Raw genomic sequence first — 24,770 nt, 5'->3', positions numbered from 1 at the left:
ATTTATTTTGTTTCGAAATGCGAGACAATGAGACGCGTCTTCTCACAAGAAAATGCTTTAACGCCTTTGAAAAACATTTTTAACTAGAATATTTATTGACCGTATCTACTACGACCGAAATTTGCAGAATTCATTCGTTGAACGATACAAAATGTTGAAAAGGTCCACCCTTTATTATTGTTCAACGCTTATCTCAAAAACAGGTGTGCGTCGCAAGTTTTTGTGAAGTTCGTGTTACTTTTTTGTGTTTGTTGTTTCAAAACGCAAATATTTAATTTAAATCAGTTTAATAATTCGATCGCGGTTAATTTATTTCTAGTTATTTAATTTATAGGCAAATCCGCACAAAACAAACGCCGATACGGATACGATATTTATGCATATCAAATTCGTTCCAAACATTACAATAAATTCGATAAAATGATGTATTTAAATTTTGCTGAATTAATTCTGATAATTTGATATAGCTGATCAAATGATCTGAACCCTGATAAAAAAGCATGTAATTTACAGTAAAGCATTTTTCTTTTCACGCCTTCACTAATCAGTAATTCGCACAGCATTGTGCTATGCATATTTTATACAATTCAAAAAGATTCTGAAAGTAATTAATGATTAATAAAAATAATTATTATTAAGCAATAATTAGTTTTTAATTAAATATTATTTTATAGGCGTTAGAAAGTGTAGTTCTCTTGTGTTAGAAAAATAATTCTGGTTTATAACATTAAAATATGTAAGTGATTTTGCAGGGGGGGGGGGTGGCAAAAGTTGACCAGTTAAAAAAAGTTGGTTATCTAGCGATCATATAAAAAATATAACAATATAAGTGTGAGAATCGAATTAAGCATATCTAAAATCGTGTCGTCGCCGTTGCAGTGGGAACGGCGCCGACACGATTTTATTGCTTTTGACGTGAATTTTTGACTTCTGAGAAATGATAATTGTTTTTGCGCTCTCCTATTGACCAAAGTTCGTGTTGAATATATTTTAACCAATATTATCATATTAGTCCGTAGTAATATCGGTATTGATAGCTATCATATTTTTAAAACATAGTGTAATATCGAAGTGCAGACCACTCTAATGCATACCATAATAATTTTATTTTATTTGCTTAATCTACATTTACTTGTCAATTGCTGTCTCAAGTTTTATAATAATTTTGCACTTTGGTAGTTAAGAGTATACAGAGTTGTCATGTAATATATCTTATAATATCAATGAAAAGATTCTCTGCTATATTTGATTAGTTTATTTTGCTCGGTAAAAACTGTAGATTCTTAAGAAATAAAGAGATTATGATGTGAAGTAAATTTTAATAACTAGTTTATATTTTTTTAGAAGAATCTGCTCGATAGAATGATTTGGTTTGAATGACAATTTTTAATTATGAGGAGTTTTTATTTGTGTATCAAGGGGAGCAATGTAAAATATATTTGCCATATTGAATTAGTATATTTATAGCTACGAATTTAGGTTTTCCATATCAATAAAACTAGACACATTGGATTATTATCAAAACTTTCTAACGACACCATTTAATTTATGACAAACTGTATTATATATTCAATGATTTATGTTTAATTATAATATCTTATGTATTTTCTATAAACATATAACACTATTTATATCCAATAATTTCGATAAAAATTATTGGACTTGGATCTAGTGATGTTGTTTGAACCAATATGTTAATGACACTAATTATTTGCACGTATTGTTATTCAGTTATTAATAAAATTACTGGTTACATAGTTATGATATTAAATAAAGTAAATGAGTAACATATAATAATATTATCCTTTTGGAAATATTATCTAAATATCAATGTAATACATAATAAAAAATACACGTTCGGAAAAAAATCAAATACCCTACAGCTCATTATAAATTGTATCCGATTCTTACTTTAATGATGACGTTGCTTTCGGCTCTTCAATATCTGATTTCGGCAATCAATGGGTTAAACTGGAGCGCGTCGTACCAAAACATATTGCGATTGATAGTTTCTCAAATTGGGTTATGCACTATTTTACGGACATGACGCTACTTTTTGTGTTGTATTAATATTGAAATATGTTAATAATATTAATTTATTAAATAAAAAAAATAGCATTGACTCGTTTTTATATGTTTGAGCAGTTGCTATTTATTTTTATGTCTATATTATAAACATAAACATATGGAAGCATAAATGTTTAATACATTATATGCAATAAAACAGTAAATTTTAATATTAAAACACATATTTAATGAAATTTTTAAGCACAGTAAGGGAAGTGTTAAAACAAAATTTAACCGTTCAATGTTTTTTAAATTATTTGATAATCAGTAATAATAATAATGTAATAATAAAGTCCGTTGTATATTCAACGAACTGGATCAACAGCTTGAGACTTCGGCATGTACATATATGTATTATATGTCAAATAAAAAGTCCATTCAAAGAAAAGGTTAAGGTTCACTATTCCCCTCGCGATTTACATACACGTGTATCGTCATACATGAATTCCGTCTGGAAATTTGATGTTTTGCAAACGGACTCCTTTTTGTGTTTCACTTGAGACTTGTCAGTTGAGGGTAGTCGAACTTAAAGATATTATTTATTATAGTAATTTTATTCGAACACAAATTCTTTACATTGCAGTCGTAGCATTTTTAATTCCTCGAATGCAAAACATACAAAAGTTGGTTAGATTCAATGTATGGATACTGAAAATCATAAAGATACGTAGTATAAACTTTTTTATTAAAATATTTTATTAATGTATTCCATAGAGTAGTAAACGATTTATTGGAAAAGTGTCACCATCAGATATTGGTAAAAGTATGTCATCATATTTTATGTCCGTGATTATTGAAAAACTAATCAACCTTGCATCTTGCAGCGGTTAATACAAATCAAATTATGCCTTGAAAGTTTTTTGAATTAATCTCAACAGAGACTATACAAAAATTAACATTTAATCTTAAAAATTAAAATATATTCACACATTGAAATATTACTGTATGCATTTAATTTATTGATAATTTATAAGCAAAATACTGGTTTTATAATATTTGATTAACAATTAACAATGGATAATGTAAGTGCATATACAAAAGCATTTAGCCAAATAATTATATATTTTATTGTTTTACCGATACTTATCACTATATTTATATAATATAATATAATTAATTGATTTGCTTTCACTTCATAAGCTCGTCATACAAATACTTTTGACAGATAAATGCGTTGTTTCCGAATGTATTTGTATTAGTTTGTCATGTTTTCTAAAAATGACTTGAATGTAATAAACATGATAAAGTGAAACTATAAATATTTAAATTTTATGAGTAATTCGAAAATTTGTTGATAATTTAAGAGCATCATTCTAACCAGATATTGCTTAATAAATTTTTGATTTATTGTGACGGATTGGCAATAAGAGACATGTTAGTCGTTGCAGAAGATGTATTTTACAGTTTAGTGGTTAAAAGCAACAGTTTATTAAAACGTATTTTCATCGTCCTGCTGCGGCTCTGTCTCGGTGTTGTTAATGTAGCTCCAGGGTGGCATCTGTATTTGCTTATCGCAGATTGACACAGCACGTTTGAAAAAAGCTTTTGATACTTAAGTTAACGGAGGATTGGAAACATTAGGAAGCAAACCAAAGAGCGGTAATAACAATAAAAAAATCTGTGCCATCTCTGCCTTACTTTTCTGATTTTAGGTTTTGACGAACACAGTTAAAAATATTTTTTTTGTATTAACGTAACATTTTTAATAAAATTATAAGTTCCTGAATGAATTAAATGAAGTCAATTTAAATAAGTAAATAATCATTGAAAGTTAAACAATTTTATTTTGTACATAAAAATGATGTTTATTACGATTAATGAGCTTTCGTTTTTCTGTATTATATTTTGTTCTCTTAATAAAGTTAATATTCTTACTTTTCTGACGTTCTTATAATTGTGTTTTTTGCACAATTAGTATTATTTATTAGCTGTGAGCATCCGTTGATCTCGCTCGTGACAAGTGCAGGTGTATCAACTGTTTAAATTTTGTTAAGAGAGCAACTCGATTGTTTGATATCGGTATCGTAAATAGTCCGAGTTTCCGGGATTGGATTTTATACTTTACAGTAAATTTAATATATAGTGGAACCTCGACTTAAGAGTAGACGCGTACGGTGAGATGCATTGTGGGAGTGGGCGTGCGGAACCCATGTAACGCACGCCCTTATTTCTCACTCACTCTCGTCACTTAACACGCGAGCGAGCGAAAGGGAATGTATCTCACTGTACGCGCCTGCTTACAAGTGACTTAAATTGTATAGTATTTTGAAATATGAGCATTTTTTTAAAAAATCAATTCGATATACGAGTAATTAAACATTGGCATATTAAACATATACATTGGCCATGCAAATATTGTACATTTCTATTGATTTTTAAAAGCATTTATAAAGGTGTTAAAAAATCGTTCCAAATAATCCTTCTAAAGACGAGATCCTTGAAGATAAAAAAGGTAGTGGGCGTCTTCAGTCTATTACGAGAAACTGAAGCTGCTCGTTAAAAATCACAACCACGCACAATAATCCGAGAGCTTGTACAAATTGTACAAAAGACAGGCGTTAATAATTCTGGGCTACTTAAAACAAAAAAGGAAATAAAAGAAGCTTCACATATGGATGTTGCACGAAGTAAATGAAAACAAATAAAATCACTACTTTTACACATTAGAAAAGTGGATTCATAACGACAACAGAAAGCTTAATTTTATAATTTTATCTTAATGAGCTCGAATTTCTCCAAGTTGTCCTTAAGGTCTGGAGGATAAGCGGGATCATTATATGCAATCAAGTCTTTGAGTGGAAAATTATATTCCAAAATGTATATCTTCACTACGTAGAGCTCTATAAGACCACATGGGTGCTCAGGTTGCAAATGGGGGAAAACTCTTAAGAGTCAGATATCGTGGCGACGCGGTCCAGTGTTGGCATACCACCTTTGCAGGATATGAATCTGGAGAGATATGCCTCATAAACTTTGATTGGAAACATATATTTACAGGCGGAGTTGTATCAACAATATGGTTGTGGAACTGCGATACAGAAGATACAGAGAGACTACTGTACTAATCTCCAGAGAACAACTACCGTAAAGTGGTCGTCAACGTCTGGAATCGGACATTGCATCACAATAATGTGAAAATAATTATCAGCTAAGTTGAAGAGAAAGCTACGCAATACGTACTGCTTATATTGCAAGATTGCAAGTTCATTTATGAAGTCAAAATTGATTAAAAAAATCTTCTCGTATTGTAAAACACTCGTAAATCAAGTTACTCGCAACTCGAGTATGGAAATTGTTTCCATACTCGAGTTGCGAGTAAAGTGGAAAACCATTGATATGTGTTTATCATCGATGTACACAAAATACCATTGATATAGATATTCTATTTGTTTAATTCGATTAACAAAACCTTCCCATGGTTTTATTTTCCCCGCAACGTCGTTATGCGCACACTCTTAGATAAGATTAAAGATAAATAATTTATGGCGAAGTAGAGAGCTTATCGAAATATGTTTTTTAATGGTTATGTTGCTTGTTTTGTTAAACCGCCAATATAAAGCCACACGTTTGCAATCCTTGCATACCACACATTTGTCAGATTGCTATACATGTTTATTGTCATTTTTTTTCGACTCAGCGCAGGCAGGCTAGTTATCTGTTGACGCATTGACCTCCGTTATCTCTTTTCGATCCGATAATACAACGTTTGATCCGCGCAGAGGTCCTTACGTCCAATTTGTGACCCGCGATAGTGGTGGGCCTATGACGGATTTAGTGAATGGATTCTCTCAAATGGCCAATTTGTTGACGGCGACAAGAGAGCGAAGTGAGACGAGCGGAAATTTAACGGACAGAGGCGTACGTGTTGGTATCCTAGTCCTGGCAGACGAGGTTATCGAACTTTTTCGTCAAGTCGACAGGATGCTTGTAGGAGTTTTTTGTCAGGGATGTCGATGAGAGCTCTCCACGGTTACGAAGAGCACCCCAAAACATCCTGTCTGTTGGATAGTCGCTTAGATACTATTCCATTTAGTCCAGGGCTCGTCAATCTATTAGTACAAAAGATCCAGATATGCGTAACACTAAAAGGGATTGATAAGTTGTTGCGCTTTATGTTTATTGTTGATTTGACAATTGATTTGATGCGGATAATGTTGAGGAACGCACGTGCTAAGATTGTTAAAAAAATCGAGTTAGAGATAAACAAGGTCGTAGGCGTCTTGATAACGACCAACCAAAGACGTCAGTTTAATTAGAACCACGCATAATAATTCAATATCTTGTATAAAATATACGCGTTAGTAATCCAACGGTTCTGGCCCGCTTTAAACAGTTAAGAAAAAGCTTGAAAAACGGGTACCGCACGAACGCTGTTTCTACGTTTGTTCTGCGCTTCTTTTGCGCGACAGATACGATCCATTTTTATTCTGAATATTGAATATATTAATATAATTGGAATATATTAATTATGCTTAAGCAAGAAGCAAAATGCTGTAATACATCACATTTTGTTGAGCAGAAGCAGCATTTTTCGCATAGACTGTGCTAAATAAGGGCCGCACGAACCTTGCGACGATAACCCTTGACTTCACCTCTATTAATTTATATTCTTAATGTTTGTTCTTCTGTTTGCCGTGAATGGAGTACTGTCTAGCACAGTGCTTCTCAAACTAATGACAAAATTGTTTATAGTTTATTTAAAAAATGTTCCGTCATCTATTTTACATTTTATGTGAAGCTTCGATGCATGAAGTTATATTGTATCATTTCTTCATGACAAAAAACAAGTTGTTTCTTTCCATTTTTTTTATTGAAAAATATGTTTTGCTTTACATTTAGTGGATATTTTATATTGAAGTATTTTATGCATGCGTATATTTTTATAATATTAAAGTTTTTAATCATAATATATTTAAAAAATTGCCGTACAATCAGTGCAATATAACCTAAGTAACATAGTCTCAAAGACGTATCGAAGATTTAGTTGAACTCATAGGATTCCGGTGATTGCTTAGCTGTAAGTGAAAAATGGCTGCTTTTTTCAGTCGATTCGTCTTAGCTTCGGTTGATGCGAGCTCAACAAGTTTATTTATATTAAATCAGAAACAAGTTCTAAGCCATACATCTTTAACCTGCGTTCCGCAAAAGTATTGAATGGGTTCCGCGTTTATGGGACAGACTACTGAGACGAAATTAACAATTTGATTAATAAAACAAATACATTTTTTCCTTGAAGAATATTATAAACTAGAAGAGTTGAAGCTGTTATAGGGAAAAGCGATGGTGTTGGCAGTGCTTGAATATACCCTAAAATAAATAGGGGAGTTCTAATGTTCCTTTTAGACTTCGATCCTCTGACCATGTAGATGATTCGGGGCGTAAACAGACTCTTTGTTGTTGTAAATACAAATCTTACTTGACTTTTCAGCGTTTATAACTGTTCTAGAATGTTCTGTATATAGTACTTGTCCAGTGGAAATAGTTAGCACCGACCCTTGCCTAGTTAAAGTAAGGTCCACGGTTTTTTAATGTACTTGTTTCGTAATATTATTGAACCGCTATTGAACATTCGCTCGGATATGCATTTTTTTGTATGAAAAAACTAACCTCAAGGGACACAAATCAATTAGTTTAGTCTTTTGCAACTAATTTCGCGACAATATTATTTGTATATTTTTCATTTGTGAAAATGTATCAAATTTTTGTTTCTATGCACAAACTAAAATAATGCACTATTGATTAAAAATGCGATTTGCCAAATTTACAATTACGTGGGTAGCTTGTGAAACCGAATGAAAGTTTTGCATAGTTTTGGAAAGACGACAACAATTTTAACATACCTTTGCGAAACAGCATTTTTATACCGGATGTTGATTTTTTATGTAAAAATATGCATTCTCATCCCTCATTAAACAGCCACAGTTATTTTTGCTTTATAAGCAAGTAAATTAAATGTTAACTATTTTTAATGACAATGTATATGTATGATGATTAACGGTAAATAAAATTCCTTTAGTGGATCAAATTTATTTTTAGAAAATCTAATGAAAAAATTGTTTTAAATGCAACGTTATGTAAAATATAATTAAAAGTTTCGTCTTTGATTTATGATAAATACAATTATAAACAGCGATACAATTATTTTAATCAGAAATTAAGAAACTGCTCTTTAGGCTTGTGATTTATTATTTTCAGTCCTAATTTAGTTTTAAATCCAAACTTTTCAAAAGCAATCAGCATCACTAAAGCAATTTCTAACAATGCTATCAATTTTCAATTGAGTCGAGACTCTTTTCTTAAGCAATACATATTCAAGAATAAAGATAAGAAACTCAATCACCATTCAAACAACTTCTTATCTTCGTTTCCAAATGTTTACTTTTGTACGTAAAAATTCCAATACCCTTTCAAATGAAAATAAATACATCTTAACTATTTCAGTAGTGTGTATTCTATAAACAAACAATTATTGTAAGCTTAAAAAATAATATAAGTAAATAGCTAAATATCGTATTAGTAAATAACGTTGTGAACTTTTATGTTATATTATTTATCTTTGATATAGTTTTCTTTTGAATTGGCGGTTTCGCTTCAGAAGTTGTAAAGATAAAAATAATTTGCACATACGCGTAAAAATTGGACATGGCTTTTGTGTTATAATTGAAAGTAGGTCTTTAAAATTTTATACAGCATATAAAAAAATTAACATTTCTAAAACTGGTTTTGTGGCATATGAGATACAAAAAAGTAGTTCAAACGACCGATCAGATCAGATTTTTTTATACAAAGATTGTATAACATATTGCATTTTTTTATTTAGAATGTAAAACATGTATTAAAACAATGTTTAAGAAGCGATTTGTTAAAATAATTGAAGACCTCGAGGCAAGAACAAGTTGACTAACATTACTAACGTTAAAATATGGTATAATCTTAAAACGTAAAAGAGTTAACACAATTTTCTAAATTTATTGATAAGAAAATTTATTTTCATTAAAATATAATAAAGTATATTTTTATGAATAGCTTGCATAGGATAACATTACATTGATTATCTCATCTCTTCGGTAAAAAAACTTGCTTAATTCTTCCACAAATATTATTCCTCTCCTGAAGTATTTTTTGATAAAAAAAAACCGTAAACCTTCAGAACTAAATTGCAAGAACATGTTTTTACTATAAATAATTTTTAACAAGTTTTTGCCTTTGGGTCTTCAATTATAATATCATATTGTAAATCATATATATATTTATTTAATTCCTATATGGAATTGTATTTTTAACCAGACATTTTCTCAATTAAAATGAAACATGAATCTTCGTTATCGATTTCGGAGAAAGCGTTATTGAAATATGATCCACTTTACCTGTGCACATAACATATATTTAAATAAATGTACGTATTCGGAACTTTTAGAACAAATAAACAAAAATGTTGTATATAGACAACCTTGGCCACGGATCAGAAATTTGTTAAAACATCTGCCAAGTAATATAGGATTATTTATATCGTAGGGCCAAATGGAATGTTGCCCAAACCCTAAAAATTGTAAAATTACTAACACTGAATTTTTCGAGGTTATTCTGCATATTAAAAAATGCTGTTTGTTTTGGTTTAGCGATTCTCAAAGACTAGATCTCTCAAACTGACAAAACTTATTGTTTAACATAAACTTTTCAAGTTACAACTATTATAATAATAAAAAAATCTATTAAAATATGTATAGACATCTTATAATTTAATTTCCTACTATTAAAACAGATTTGAAATGATCTAGATATTGACCGAAGTGTAAAATATGATTTTAATATGCGTATAAAAATGTTTTCGGCATTTTCTCCATCAACAACCGGAAGATGCCGAAGATATTTTTACCGAAACGTTGAGAGAAAACTTGTCATTTTTATCTATTTGCTTGCTTACTGCATTTTGCCAGCTCAAAGGTATGTCCCACACAACCCATAGCAGTCAAGTCAGTGTTGAGTATAGTCTACCTATATATTTTGGGTTTTTATCAGACAAATTCATTTTTAGATTATTAAAATAATATTATATGCCATCTATCAACAATGCAGTGGATCTTTAATGTAACAAAAGCATTTTTTAACAATGTCTGAAATTGAAACGCCGTTCTAAATTAACAGCATTACTTATCGGACCAAAAAACGCACATGCCACACAATCCATTGCAGTGAAGTCAGCAATGCATTTAGCATTACTTTAATTGGCAGCATTTTTTCGGATTGTGAGGTGAATTTTCGACCTAAGTTTCTCTGCCAAATAAGCTGCATTGCTGGTACTTTTAAAGACTCAAAAACTGACGATCGGCGAGTGTTGCTCATATAATTTTGGATTGCGTATGGCCTTGAAAAATATTCTTGTAAGAAAATGTCTCGTTTTATCTGACTTGAATTTGATAGATAGTGTGTCTATTAACTAAAATCGCCCCCTCACTGTCATATCCGCTAGGGTCCGTGTGACGTGGCAGAATTAAAGTAGCAACAAAATTGTGCTTTCAGTGTATGCTTAAAATTGCCTTGGCAATTCCTACTTGTATTAAAATTATTGTAAATATATAAACAAGGTCGCTCAGTGAAATTTTAATATTATGTCTGTGGCAATAATTTATTCATAGCAGTTAAATTAGCATACAATGGGCATCAAAAAAAAACATTCACTAAAACTAGCAAATATTTCATAAGTTTAGCATAAAAATATGGCATACTCAAGATACTACTTTGATTATTTATTTATTTAAGTATCAATTGTAAAAAATAATGAGTTATATAAAAACCATCATATTATTAAGATTTATATGAAAACATACAATATTTAAAAGTAAAGAAAATGGTTTAATAAAATAAATAAAATATATAAACATTATCTTGTAAATATGAAAAATTGAAAACAAAATTAACCCTTTAGTTACCGAATCTTTACAACATACTGTTTAAATATCGACGTATTACATCACAAAAAAATATTTGAGCTGAAGTAAATAAATAAAAATGTGCCCGATTTTTTTTTCAGACAATTTTCGATAAAGGAATAAAACCAAAGATATTGGCAAACAAAGGGTTAAAGTTAATAAAAAATTGCATTACTTAAATGCACTCATTAAAAAAAATATTATTCTAAAATTGAAAATAAAGTGATATATTACACTGATTTAGATTCAGGTGTTTAATTTCAAGTGGATAACATTTTCTATCAGCATGTAAAAAATATAAACAGAGAAGTTTTTAGGATGATTATAATGATGTCATTTCAGCTTTTTCTAGGGAAGAGGGGGGGGGGGGAGAAGCAAAAGTTGGGCAGTCAGCAGTCTTTTTTTAATATTTTGATTTCATTAAGTTTAATAGAATTTCATTATATGACGTGCATTTTTGTGCCAAATTCAAGGTTTCCCTGTTTAGAATCTATGTTAAAAGCAATAAAATCGTGCGGTCGCTGTCGCAGCGGAAACGCTCGGTTAACAAGGGTTAATATAAAAACTTTTTATAACAATATTACGACTTACAATGAGTGAGAAGCAAATAAAGCACATCCAAACCAAATTTTGACCAATAAGAGAGCGCAAAAAAAAACTTCTCAGAAGTCAAAAATCTAAGCCAAAAGCAATGAAATCGTAACGGCGCGTCGCCTCAGTGGGAACTCTCGTTACCGACCGTTCCTACTGTAACACTGAAGAATTTATTCTTAAAGAAAATGGCTTTTTAAAAAAACAAATGAAATCTTATTGATTTATCCGATAATTTTTTTTTTTTTTGACATAAAATTTTCAGATATTGAAAAGTTTCTCTCATTCTGTGTCGACATTTTTGGTTTTATTGTACTTATTGCTAAATTATTTGATAAAAATATATATCTACCGGTGAAAATATATTCCGATATGACTTCACTGAAATGATATATTTAAAAAAATATTTTCGTGATAGATTCGACAGTTTTTTTAAATTTTATTTAAGGGGTAACCCAAAAAATCTGGTTTAGAATCAATGACGCCATTTCAGCTTTTTCCGGGAGGGGGGGGGGGGCGAAATTTGCCCAGTCATTTATGGTTTTTAATAATTCGATTTCATTAAAATTCATAGTATTTCATTTAATGACATGCATTTTTCTGCCCAAATTCACAGGGGCGGTGAATGCCCCCAATATCTTCGGCAATCAAAGGGTTAAATCTGTTAAGAACTTTAGTTTTTGTGTGCCACCTAATTATATTTTTCACCAGAGCAAGTATTGATCTAAGTATCGTTTTGATTTTTTTTAACCAACTGATATTGTAGATCTGATGTAGATATGTGTGTAATAAACATTCTTATCCGCGTATAATGAATGAAGTTAGCCGCGAATGAAGTGATATACATATTTAAATAATGGTTTCAAACTCGGTTGAACTATTATTTCCAAGCCATTTATATATATATTTTGGATAAAAATAATATTTTTTTTAAATATGCTTATCGAATCAAATTTATTTTAAATGGGTAATAAATATTATTTATAGGTACTTCATAGCTAAATATAAGTATCAGTGGCCATGTGTCAATGTATTTATCTTTGGTAAAGCGCTTTGGAGTCTAATGAAATAAATATAGGTTGATATATTATACATAGTATGTACATAATGGAAACGTGAATAACACGCAAACAAATTTCATTCCATCTCTCAAAAGTAGGCTTTTACTTCAGAGGCAAATTTCTATATAATTACAATTAGTCTTGATTGTTCAGATGTGGTCTAATTTAAGCTATAGTATAACACAATTCGTAATTTTCGATGTGGTGAGCTATAATATACACAAACACACTTATATTATATACAATAGGTTTCTAAATTACAGCTAAGCTTATGTATGTATCATACATTCAATATGATCATCGTATTTATTGATACATGTGTTTTTTATTTAAACACACTTTTATATAAAATAAAAATATAGAAGAATTAAAATTAATAGGCATCGGAAGAAGTAAGCATCTAAATTTAATTACGACCTTAGATAACGCTCATAGAAAATTGTTATGAACGCTATCTAAAGTCAAATATAGTATTTGATTGTTACATAATAGATTTTGTGTATGCATCATAGACGTTAATGAAAAATTTATTCTATTTCAGGTACTATGATACCAAAGTCTGGCGGAGATTATGCATACATCGGTGCTGCGTTTGGTCCGTTACCAGCTTTTTTGTACCTCTGGGTCGCCCTGTTCATTTTGGTGCCCACCGGGAATGCCATCACAGCTTTGACATTCGCTCAGTATATTCTACAACCTTCTTGGCCTGCGTGTGATCCTCCGTATGTGGCTGTGAGACTTTTGGCGGCTGTGATCACGTGTAAGTATAATCTTGTATCTTTCTATTGTATTTAATATATGTTGTAGAAGACTTATTATGTAAATTTTGAATTAGGAATACTAGATCTTTCCATCAATACTGTTTTGATTTTATAATATTTGATGCATATCTTTCTCGATAAAAAATATTTATTAATCTAAAGTGGTAACATTATTTTTTTCTAATTTAAAGCTAGAACCTCTTTTTTGATTGGATAGTGTTTAGATTGCATTAAATATCGATTGTTTTGCCAATTTTTAATAGTTGGATAAAAAGAGAAGAAATAATATTTATGTACAATATACAGTATTTTAACTAAACATTAATTATATTTCTATTTCATTGTAACATTAAATTTGCAAAGCAGGTCAAAAATGCCATAGTTCAAATAATATTAGCGTCTCGATTTTGTGTTTCTTGAAAAGTCCACTTGTTATAGCAACGTGATCAAACAAATTTTATGCAATTCATGACACAATACCAGATGTAACTAACCGAGCACTGTCAATGTTTTTAGGTCTATTAACGGTTATCAACTGCTACAACGTAAAGTGGGTCACCAGGGTCCAGGATATATTCACAGCGACAAAGATATTCGCCTTATTGATCATCGTGTTTGCTGGAGTTTACTATTTGTGCTCTGGACACACAGAAGGGTTGAGTTCCCCAATGGCTGATACGCAGACATCTCCTGGATACATTGCACTATCGTTCTATTCAGGACTGTTTTCATACTCGGGATGGAACTATCTCAATTTTGTAACAGAGGAGCTGAAAAACCCTTACAAGTGAGTTGAAATTTATAATCATATAAATAATATTTTGTCATGGTGAAGGCAAGACAAATCATGAATTGAAATTGTTTGAAACGAAAAGTCAAATAGTATTACAATTTCATATTTACACGTGATAGTCAGCTTTGTTGCCACAATCACATTTATTCAATGCTTTCAAGCAAATAGAAGAAAAAAGATTCATGAATAATTGCATAATCTATGATTTAGTTTTTTAACGAGACTTCCGATTCATAGGTAAATTTGGAAAGAAGATCCCACCTTTTAATTATATTTCCGAGAAATGTATATATGTTCTAGAGAGTTGCGAAAAATAACGAAACTCCTGTGCAGTTATTCACGCTATCATTAATTACTAAATTAAAATTATGACTAGCGCAATGTATATACTTTGCATTTGATTGACTATTTCTAATTCTTGTTTGTACTCCATTATAAATATCGCTCATTACGTAAGTTCCACGTAACCCTGGCCGTTGCACTTTTTGATTAGAATATTTATGGCATTAAGTAACTTCATCGTCTGATTTGTCATTTCTTCTATTGAATGATCTAACTCAAAAAATCCCAAAAATGTTTCGTTAACTTTTAATTGTTCTGGTTGTTAGTTTTCATTTCTAGTTATGTGTACATGGTGTATAATGATACTTAATTGATTCGTATCCAATATTACAGTATAAAAAACGGCGATGAATTAATCTTTGTTATTAGTTTCTTCTATGAATCATATCCTAGGCAATGTATTATTTCATTTTTAATTTCAGACTTAAAGATTTTATCGAATCTATTATTTGTTTCATAATAAAGTCATAATATGCAAGTAATTGCACTTGGCTCAAAAAAAATCCAGAGTAATTATCTTCTCGGTGGCCACAGAAAGCTAAAGCGTTATGCGGAACAAGCGTTCTAAAACCATTTTCCAGAAATTTGCATTATAACGAATTCGATCTTCGATACCTTGATGGATCGTAATTTTTTCTTCCATGTTTCGCATTTGGCACATGCCGCAACGTAATTTTGGAAAGAACTGTGTCGTTTAATGGCTGTAGACAATTTTTGCCAATTCTCTTACACTAGAACGCCATAAATTAATAATTTTAGAAAATAATGAACACGGTTCACAAAATGCATTTTTTTAATAATTGTGGTATTGAACCGTACTTCGATTTGGATTGATAATATATTTCACTAAAACTTCCATTTTGTTGTTTGATATCTTTAAGAAATAGTCTTTTAGGTCGAAGCGGTATCAAACTTAAAATGAATCGTTTATCGTCATTAGATATAATTCGACCAATATTTTGAACGAAAGCAGAATCAGAGCTAGAAGTGGTTGTGGATCCGTACTGGTCGACGGTTGCATTGCTAATGCATTGATTGAATTTTGTACTAAATCTATCGGAAACTGTATGTTATGATCGATTGTTTTGTCGTTATCTTCATTCCATGTTGTTTTTTAGTATAAGTTGGTCAAGTTTCGATAATTTAATCAGCGCATCCTGTTGCTGTATTTATTCTTTTTTTTGTGCTCCGCTCAATTTATATTTTATAATTATTAAAAACTTATATTTTTTTATTAATTTAAATATTTGTATTCAATGTTTTCAATTATTTAAATTATATACACGTAATTTACAGAAATTATAAAATTACTAGCTGTCGGTACCTCATGATAATGAGCTAGTGTGTGTGTAAATACCAGACCCTCAATTTTATTGGTCTTAAATTTTATTATTGATAGTTCTGATTTTTTAGAATATAATTCTAGTATTCAATAGTTAAACTTATAAATTTAGTCTTTAGATATTCAATCAATGGTGTGGGAGAAAAGAGCATTTGTAAGCTGAATATTTTATTGTTATTTATCAGTTAGGTCATCTGTTATGTTGAGTTATATTGTAATTATTTTTGTGACTAAAATAATATACTTTTGCATTTTCTTGACATTATTAATGTATTTTCACTACAAATGTATTATATTTTTTAATATTTTACATTTATATAAATAATATTTTCTATTTTTATTGAATAAATAAAGCGCAATCAAGCACATTATTATTAGGAGACGTATAAATGTAACTGCCGTTCCATCGGTTGTTTAGAACAAGAGCCAGTTATCCTGCTTCGCAGTGGGAATGATCGGTTACTGCTCATATTTCAATCATGTTAAAATATCTAGCATATCGTTTATAAATTATAAGACATCATTTAATATCTACAAATATTATCATACAATTCACACATGTGCGTAGAACATACTGTTAAAACGTTTATCGAGTGTGTTCACTAGTGTTTTAAACAATACGTTATGTATGTGTAATATATTAATTTTGATAACTAAATAGTCGTTTAGGTTATGTCTGCTAAGTTATGTTACTTTTAGTAAGGTGATCAGTATTGATAAAATATTTACATACTTAATGATTTTTCAACAGGTTATATGTTAGTAAAGGCATGATTTATTGCTTTTGAAGTTGCATCAGTTCTCACAAACAAACATGATTTTACAATATTTTTTTGTTGGTGCCGTTGCAAAAATTGTTTCAAACAAAAGTGAAATTTTAATTAAAGAAAAGTTATTTATGAAAAAAATATTTTGACCTTATGTATTATTTTTAAAAACTTGAATTTATTATTTATTTTTATTGAATCTTCCACTGTAATCTGACAGGCCTGAACCCAATGTGTTACAATAGGCAAATCTATACCAACTGAGTAAGTCAATCAGACATAATTAATCAGATACAAGTAAGTATTAACCACCAGATTTTTATGTCTGGGAATCGGTGACATCTATATTATTAATTATAAATTATTAGGTGCTGTACAATTTATAATCAATAGATGTCACTGCAGCTGGGGCCGGTTTTTTTAATAATAGCACATTTTTTATAAATAAAAATTCGAGTGCCGCTGCCGGGGCTCGAACCCGCAACTTAATATTTACTAGTCTGAGACTTACAGATTGCATTTTTCACTCAATAGTTTTTTAAATATATCATTTGCGTTTTCGGTCTTAACTTAGAAAGAAATACAAATATTGTACAAAATAAATCAGAATTCGACTTGAATGAGTATGTTGCACAAAATAAGTACTGAATTTTTAATATTATCTGCGAATATTAAGTTTTATAAAAAATATACTAAGTTTACTCTGACTACATACTGAATATGACTGAATTTTTTTTTGGGAACCTATAAAATATAATGACTAATGATGAAAAATATTTTTAATGTTTCAGAAACCTCCCGAAAGCTATTTGCATCTCATTGCCATTAGTGACAGTTATTTACGTGGTTACTAACGTGGCTTATTTTGCCGTGTTATCACGAGATGAAATCCTAGCATCGAACGCGGTGGCGGTGACATTCGGAGATAAAATGCTCGGGATGTTCGCGTGGACTATGCCGCTATTTGTCGCATGCTCTACATTTGGATCATTAAACGGAGCCATATTTGCATCGTCTCGTCTATTCTTCGTCGGAGCCAGAAACGGCCATTTGCCTCAAGCTATATCGTTGATCGACATCAAAAGATTCACACCAGTGCCGTCGTTAATATTTATGGTAAGTTATAGAGAGGGCATTTTTTGGGCATTGGGCAGCTAGTTGCATAATGCTCAGGAGTGTCAGCCCATTGGTAACTATTTCTCTTACCTAGTCGGGCTTCGCTTGTACACTGCGGAATGAGACTAGGCTCGACCTCATACTTAGGCTAACTAGTGACAGTTCTAGTACGCAATAATAATTAACAGAGAAAACGAAAAGACACGCCTGAAAAATATCTAGATCATCGAACACTGCATCAATAGCTTAATTTGTGATATATGCCTATGCTTAAACAATATTCTTTTCTCTTCATAATAGAAAATCATTTCATCGACTATGAAAAGAAAAAATAATAAAAAAAAAACAGAAGGAAAACAAAATGTGACTCCATAATAGGGCTGAACCTCGTCCTGTCTTCAATGGGCTAAATAAAAGCGGTCAAATACAGGGACGTTATTGGGGGGGGGGGGGGATAAAAATGACCCAAATCCATAAAAAGAATGATACATCTTGTATCGAAAACTGTAGACTAGTCGCCGTTCCTTCAGCATCAAGTATTTTGATATAAGTATTCACAAATGTATCCAAAATCACCGTCGATAGGCTTTAGTACACCAGCAACATGGTTTTCGTCTACATCGTTCCATTTAGTCATTTTCAAAAGTGGTGACAAAGTCCTTTGATACTAAAATCCAGATCTAAGCGGTCTATACCAAATTTTGAAAAGCATTCGACAAAGTTTGTTATAAACATATTCTTTGGAAATTAACTTCTGTTTTTAAAACGGTTAGTATGTGAGCTATGGTACTCATAGCTCCGATGAGTATTTCGCTCATTCTGAGTTACCATAGTGATCTTATTTAGGTTCTCTGCTCTTCCATCTCTTTATCAATGACATAAGTGTGACAATTAAGAACCCAAAATATTTTAATATGCTGGTGACCTGAAAGTGTTTCAGATGCTGATTTCGTCTTTACGAAAAGTCTTTAATCAGTTGTGGAGGTGGCCACTTTCTTACATTTATTCGGCGAATTTTTTTATAGCTTACGTAAAAGCAGAAATACTTCTGTCAAAGACTTGGAATTAACGTTTGAGTTAAGATGAAAATTTAATATGCAAAATTAGTATTTAGTATGCCAAAGTTTGCGAGGCATAAGGCGTCGAATATATTTGGTTTAGTGTGGACTAAAAAGGTGTAGGAATCGTGTCCGTATTTGTATCTCAGTGTCTTTTTGTTAGGAATGTTGGGATATAATTAATTGTATTCTCGATGTGGAGTGTAATAAAGCACTCTTTGAAGATGCTGAATGGTGTGTCGACAATCTGTGAATGCTCGGCAATTTTTATAAAAATATGTTTATCGCGATAGTTATGAGGATCTGTAACAATTTATATGGGATGTGGGATTAAACTTGTCGTGTGCATAAATACCATCATGTCTCATTGCAGTAATCTGTCAGTCATGATAGTCAGATTTGTAATATTTATTAAATATTAATGATTTTTACCTATTTACAGTGCATCATAACATTGTCGCTGCTTGTCATACGAGATGTTTACATATTGATCAACTACGTCAGCTTTGTCGAAGCCCTGTTTACCCTGTTATCCGTCTCCGGATTGCTATGGATGAGAAGAACCAAACCGAACCTGCCGAGGCCGATCAAAGTGAACATTTCTTTGCCGATCATCTTCTTCATTATATGCACGTTCTTAGTAACGTTCCCGTGTTACGTTAAGCCCGTCGAAGTGGGCGTCGGTGTTATATTCATCATAACCGGTATTCCAGTTTACTTTGTCACGATTCACTGGAAGAACAAACCCATGTGGTTGGTCAACTCATCGAATTCGTTCAATCTATGGTGTGCCAAGTTCTTCATGTGTGTTCCCGAAACCACCAAAGATTGATTACTGTGAATTAACAATATTTGTGTAAATAGGACTAGAGATTTATACATTCTTTTCTCTTTCCCGTGTATGTGTAAAATATCGAATTTTTGTATGCAAGATCGTACATAAGTCGCTTTACCTTAAAAAATATTAACATTTATGATATTATGTATTTTCATTTAATGTTGTAATTTGATATAGAGAATATAAATTACAAATTTGAAACGATTGCTAGAAAAAGAGTGATACCCAATGGAACTGGGCATTGACTGACTCGTATTACGAAATCAACATAAATAAATTAATAATAATTAAAAATTAAGTAACATGATTAAAGCGACGTATGGATCATTCTGTAATGTGTACATTAATAAATGATCTACATATAAAGAGTTTTAAAGCAACACTTTTGTGAGTACAAAAGTAATTTTAAAAGTTTTAAAAACAATGGTTATCAAATATGAAGGAGACATAAAATTAATATCAGAGAAGTATATAACCAGTTTACAGGTTATAACTATATATTTCTTAGAATCAACATATTTTTACAATTATCTATAAATGATGTACATGGGAATATTGTATAAAAAGAAAATCTCACAACATATAAATCTAACTGTGTTATATTTTACACAAATGAAAAATACATATTTTTCAATTAAAATACTCGAATGTAGTACAAAAGTATGTATAATCAATGATCTGAATCATGAATTTGATTACTTTACAATTTAAAAAATAATGTTTCCAATACCGTTTTGGTACTTTGGATTTATATAATATTGTTTTGATTTTAAGAACATTAAAAACGTTACTACAATAATATTGATGACATTAACTAACATAATGTCTCAAATTATTTACTCTGCAATTGGTTATTTAATTTTAAAAATAACTTGTATGAAAGATATGCATTGAAAACTATTTTTTTATCATGTGGGATTTATTTGTAATATCAAATTTGTGCCTTGTATGTAATTGATTTTGCCCTCCATTTTGTTTTACTGTATTTTATCGATTAGCTTACATTGAATCAATAGATTTCCTAAAACGTAATGTTTATGGTGTAAGCAAATTTAATTAATTAAAACATGCTCTCAACAAGTTCCTTTTTTGTTCCTTTTTAATGAAAGCTTTGTTTTATAATTACGATAAGATAATTAAGTTTTATATTGATTCATGTTATAAATGTGTTTTTCAGAAAATTTTGCCGTATATTTTTATACATTCCAATCATTTAACTCGTTTATAGGATGTAATTACTATATATAAGGTATATTTTTAGTTTTTTGCATAACTTCCAAAAGATGCATTTATATAAATATAAACACGTGCCTTAATCATTCCAAGTGTAAAGACATATTTTCTTATGTATCATTTCAGATAATAACAGGCTTTTTAATTACCTCATTGTTTATATGTAAATATAATAACTGAATATTGAAATTAAGTCAATCGTATTAACGAGCAGTCATTTTTTACTATCTTTATAATAATAAATTGAAGTATCAACTTTTTTTCAATTCGCTTTCAGGAAAATTATTGTGTTTTTATGTATATTAAAAGTTGACTGTATATTATTAATAAAATGTTTATTTTAAAACTGTTGACTCATTTATCATCCAATTGAAATAGTAAATAATACTCCTAGCACTATTTTTAGTATTTATCAAAAATATTTTTTAGTAAAAACCACAAAATAGATGATTTTTTATAAAAAATAAAAATGAAAGGTAAGTTACGTTAGTTAGTTAGGATTGCTCAAGAAAATTACTTTCTATTGATTCGTTTTCAACATTTATTTTCCATATTTTACTCAATTTATGCGAAATTGCATAACATGGATTTTATTTATTTGTAGCTCATAAATTTATAAACAAGTTGAACTTCTCAGTTAAAAAAAAAACAAGGAAAGAAATAATAAAATGTAAATGTTAAGATATGTATTATAAATATAAAGCTTATGATTATCTGATGATTGTAAAGCAAGTAAAATTGTTGATTCACAACTTGGAAAGTGAAGTGAGTTTGTTCAGATTTTAAGTGAAACATGGAACTCATTAGATACAGACTTCAGTTTTGGTATTGATCAATAATTAAAGTTCATAAAAACCACAATGTAACTAATTCGGCAGAGAAGCTTATTGAACTTAATAGAGGTAGTGATATACACTTTGTTTCATTGTTACTAATTGTGGGGCTCATATTATTCAACTGGTGATACGTGATGCTACTTTTATTTAATACAATTTTGAGTTGATTAGATAAAAGATTTAAGTTATTTATTTAGAATCTATATATACAGTGTAGGTACTTGAGTATCTAAATTTTAGATACTCAAGTACCTACACTATATCACGTCATTCAATAATTCCAAACTCAAATAAAAATGTGATCTAAAAGTATGCTTTTCAAGTTAAAACATTAATTTGAAGGGAAAAACGAGACTTGAAATATAAGGGAGATTTATTAAAACATATTTAAAACACAAGATTTTGGAAGAACTACGTTTTTGTGTACTACCTAATTACCAGTGCTTGCGTTCCAGAGTATTGTTTGAAGTACCGTATGTAAGAATATGAGTATTGGACAGCTTCCCAATAAGCACAGCTATTCAATTTTTTAACTATCTGAGAATAAAATATATTAATAATTTTCTATTTGAAAGTCAAAATCAAAATGATAACTAGTTTTGCACCTCAACAAGAAAAAATATCATTTCAACTAAACCTTGACTTTTAAAAGACTTTTACCAATTTCCGTTCAGAAAGAAATACAGGCTAATTGACAAGATTTTTGTATATTTAATTTTACTACATAATTAACCGTATTTCGGTTGAAATAGCAGATATCTACTTATGAATTTTAATGATTCAAATATAAAACAATGACACAATAAATACATCGAACCTTTGATAAGACTTTCAATTGACATATTGCCCAGTATATTCTAAAAATATAATGGTTAAGTGATCTTTCCTACAAATTTAAAATTATTGAATATTAATGGTATTGATTTGTATATGATTTTAATCTGATTATTAAAAACATATTACTACCGATTCTAAATCAATAAATTTTAGAGGAGGAAAATTATATAAAGAGTAGAATATTATGCCAAATACAAGTTTTATAATTTTATAGTCTACAGAGAAGGTGGAGGACATCTGATTTGAGAAATATTGTATCTCAGGTGTATATAATATTAATTTAAAATGTATTTACTTACTTACTAACTCAATATCTATTAACTGTGAAGGGCTAGATTACGATTTATCTGAATGTATGATGAATTATTCAGATGATTATGGCAAATTAAATGATAATAGAAAATTAAGAGTTATTCGACAATATTACTTTAAATATTGAGAAAGAATTAAAAGTGAAAACAAAATTTAAAAAGCCACGTTTGTCGAGATTGTGAAATTTATAATTAAAAATAGCTATATATAAAAGTCTATATCAACTTTTCTAATTACTTATGCGACATTTGCGGTAGATGTTTCTGACACTCCATAGTTTAAAATGTAATATCTAATCGCACAGTTCTCATTTCACTCGTTTACTATTTCTGAAGATAAGCTTTTAACAGTTATCATCCGAGGTTTAAACTCTGAGTTTGACTAAAAACTAAACTAAAGAGCCGATACTGCTCTTTGAAGTGAATTTAAAAAAGGCGATCTAAATAAATCAATCTTAATAATCTATGCTGAACCGATCGCGTCCGATACTACAAAAAGTAAGGATAACTTTATAATTAATACTATAACTGAAATGCAGCAACAAATACAGCTTAAAATTAACTTTATTACAGCTCATTTCAAACCAAAAATGTAAATGGCTGTTTTTAATGATATAAGCCCAACCACCGATTGACTAAAAATATTAGCATGGAACGCTAACGGTTTACGCAATAAGAATTTTAACAGATTTTGAACGACAAAAATAAACATTTTTTTTTTTCTAAAACTTGCTTAAACATTATAAATATAAGTTTTGCAAACTATAAATCATATTGTACCGACCGATTAATTTTAAATATATGCAAAAAATCTATTTATTTAAATAATTTTATTTGTTTTATTTATTTTTTATATAATTTATTTTATTAATTTATTTAGATAATATAGCTAATGGTTTATACACTAAAAAAAAATAATCAAAACTCGCTACATTTTTATTTTTGCGCATTGTCCTAAGAATATTATAATAATTCACACCTCCGTACATTATTCCCCTGGCCGTACTCGTTTTATTATACCAAACTGTCCTTAAATTGTCTCTATTTATAGTATTAAATCTATGTACACATTTATTTATTATTAAATATTTATTAAAATAACACTGGTTCTTTTTTAATTTAAAAATGATGTAGTGAATTTCTTCTAAAGGTACTGATTTAAATTCTTCAAATTTTATATTGAATGTTTCATCAATGTAAATGAATTGTACTAATTTATATCATCTACATTCCAGACACATTTTTGTAATTCTATTCTTAATTTGGAAAAATATATTTTTTTTAATTATCTCATTATTTTTGTCCTAATTTTGTGCTCTACGGAATTGTAGAGCACTAAATTAGGACATTAAGCATGTTCATTATAAATCAATATATAAATTTAGAAGCACCGACTACACCTACGCACGATTCTATGCGCGGATAATATAATATAATATTATAGATATAGCCATAACTACCAATTTACCAAATACAACCGATATCGAATTCCATAATTCTCTTTTTTCGGAATATAAGATAGGTTTATTCTTATTTGTATCAAACCATTTAAAACAAGGTAAAAACTTAAAAGTCGTTTTGTGAAAAAAGCAGGAAATGTCATGGGGATTTTTCGTTGTGAAAAAAACAAAAAATGTCATGTGTGCTTAAAGACGTTTTTATACATACCGTATTTTGCAAGCCTAAGGATTTATTTCTGGGCTTTTAGATTCTTTTAAGTTTAATTTTTTTAAGGTAAATAGTTTTTTTAAATCAAATTTATGTATTAAAACAGTTTTGAAATTCGCCTTACAATTTGTGCAACAATGAATGTATATACGCGCCTGCTTTCACCGAAATAATGTGTAACGTAGTCTCCATGTCGTCTCAAAGATTGGGTTTAACTCG

At 29.8% G+C, this 24,770-nt stretch overlaps 1 protein-coding gene across 1 annotated transcript in view; it reads left to right on the top strand.

Moving 5' to 3' along the window:
• The window catches only part of mnd (L-type amino acid transporter minidiscs), a 22,305-nt gene extending 1,060 nt beyond the window's left edge, over positions 1-21,245 (top strand). Inside the window, exons 2-5 of the mRNA XM_088205356.1 lie at positions 13,191-13,409; positions 13,927-14,197; positions 17,446-17,770; positions 19,271-21,245. Coding sequence (XP_088061482.1) covers positions 13,191-13,409; positions 13,927-14,197; positions 17,446-17,770; positions 19,271-19,660 — 1,205 coding nt within the window. The 3' untranslated portion in view covers positions 19,661-21,245. The remainder of the gene's footprint in view (positions 1-13,190; positions 13,410-13,926; positions 14,198-17,445; positions 17,771-19,270) is intronic.
• The last annotated feature ends 3,525 nt before the right edge of the window (positions 21,246-24,770 follow it).

Source organism: Plectrocnemia conspersa, unplaced genomic scaffold, assembly GCF_051122295.1.
Source record: "Plectrocnemia conspersa isolate PC_06_02 unplaced genomic scaffold, ASM5112229v1 ptg000002l, whole genome shotgun sequence".
In the NCBI taxonomy this organism is placed as follows: domain Eukaryota; kingdom Metazoa; phylum Arthropoda; class Insecta; order Trichoptera; family Polycentropodidae; genus Plectrocnemia; species Plectrocnemia conspersa.
The sequence above is the reverse complement of the archived record's forward strand: the minus strand, read 5'-3'. Positions and strand labels throughout refer to the sequence as shown.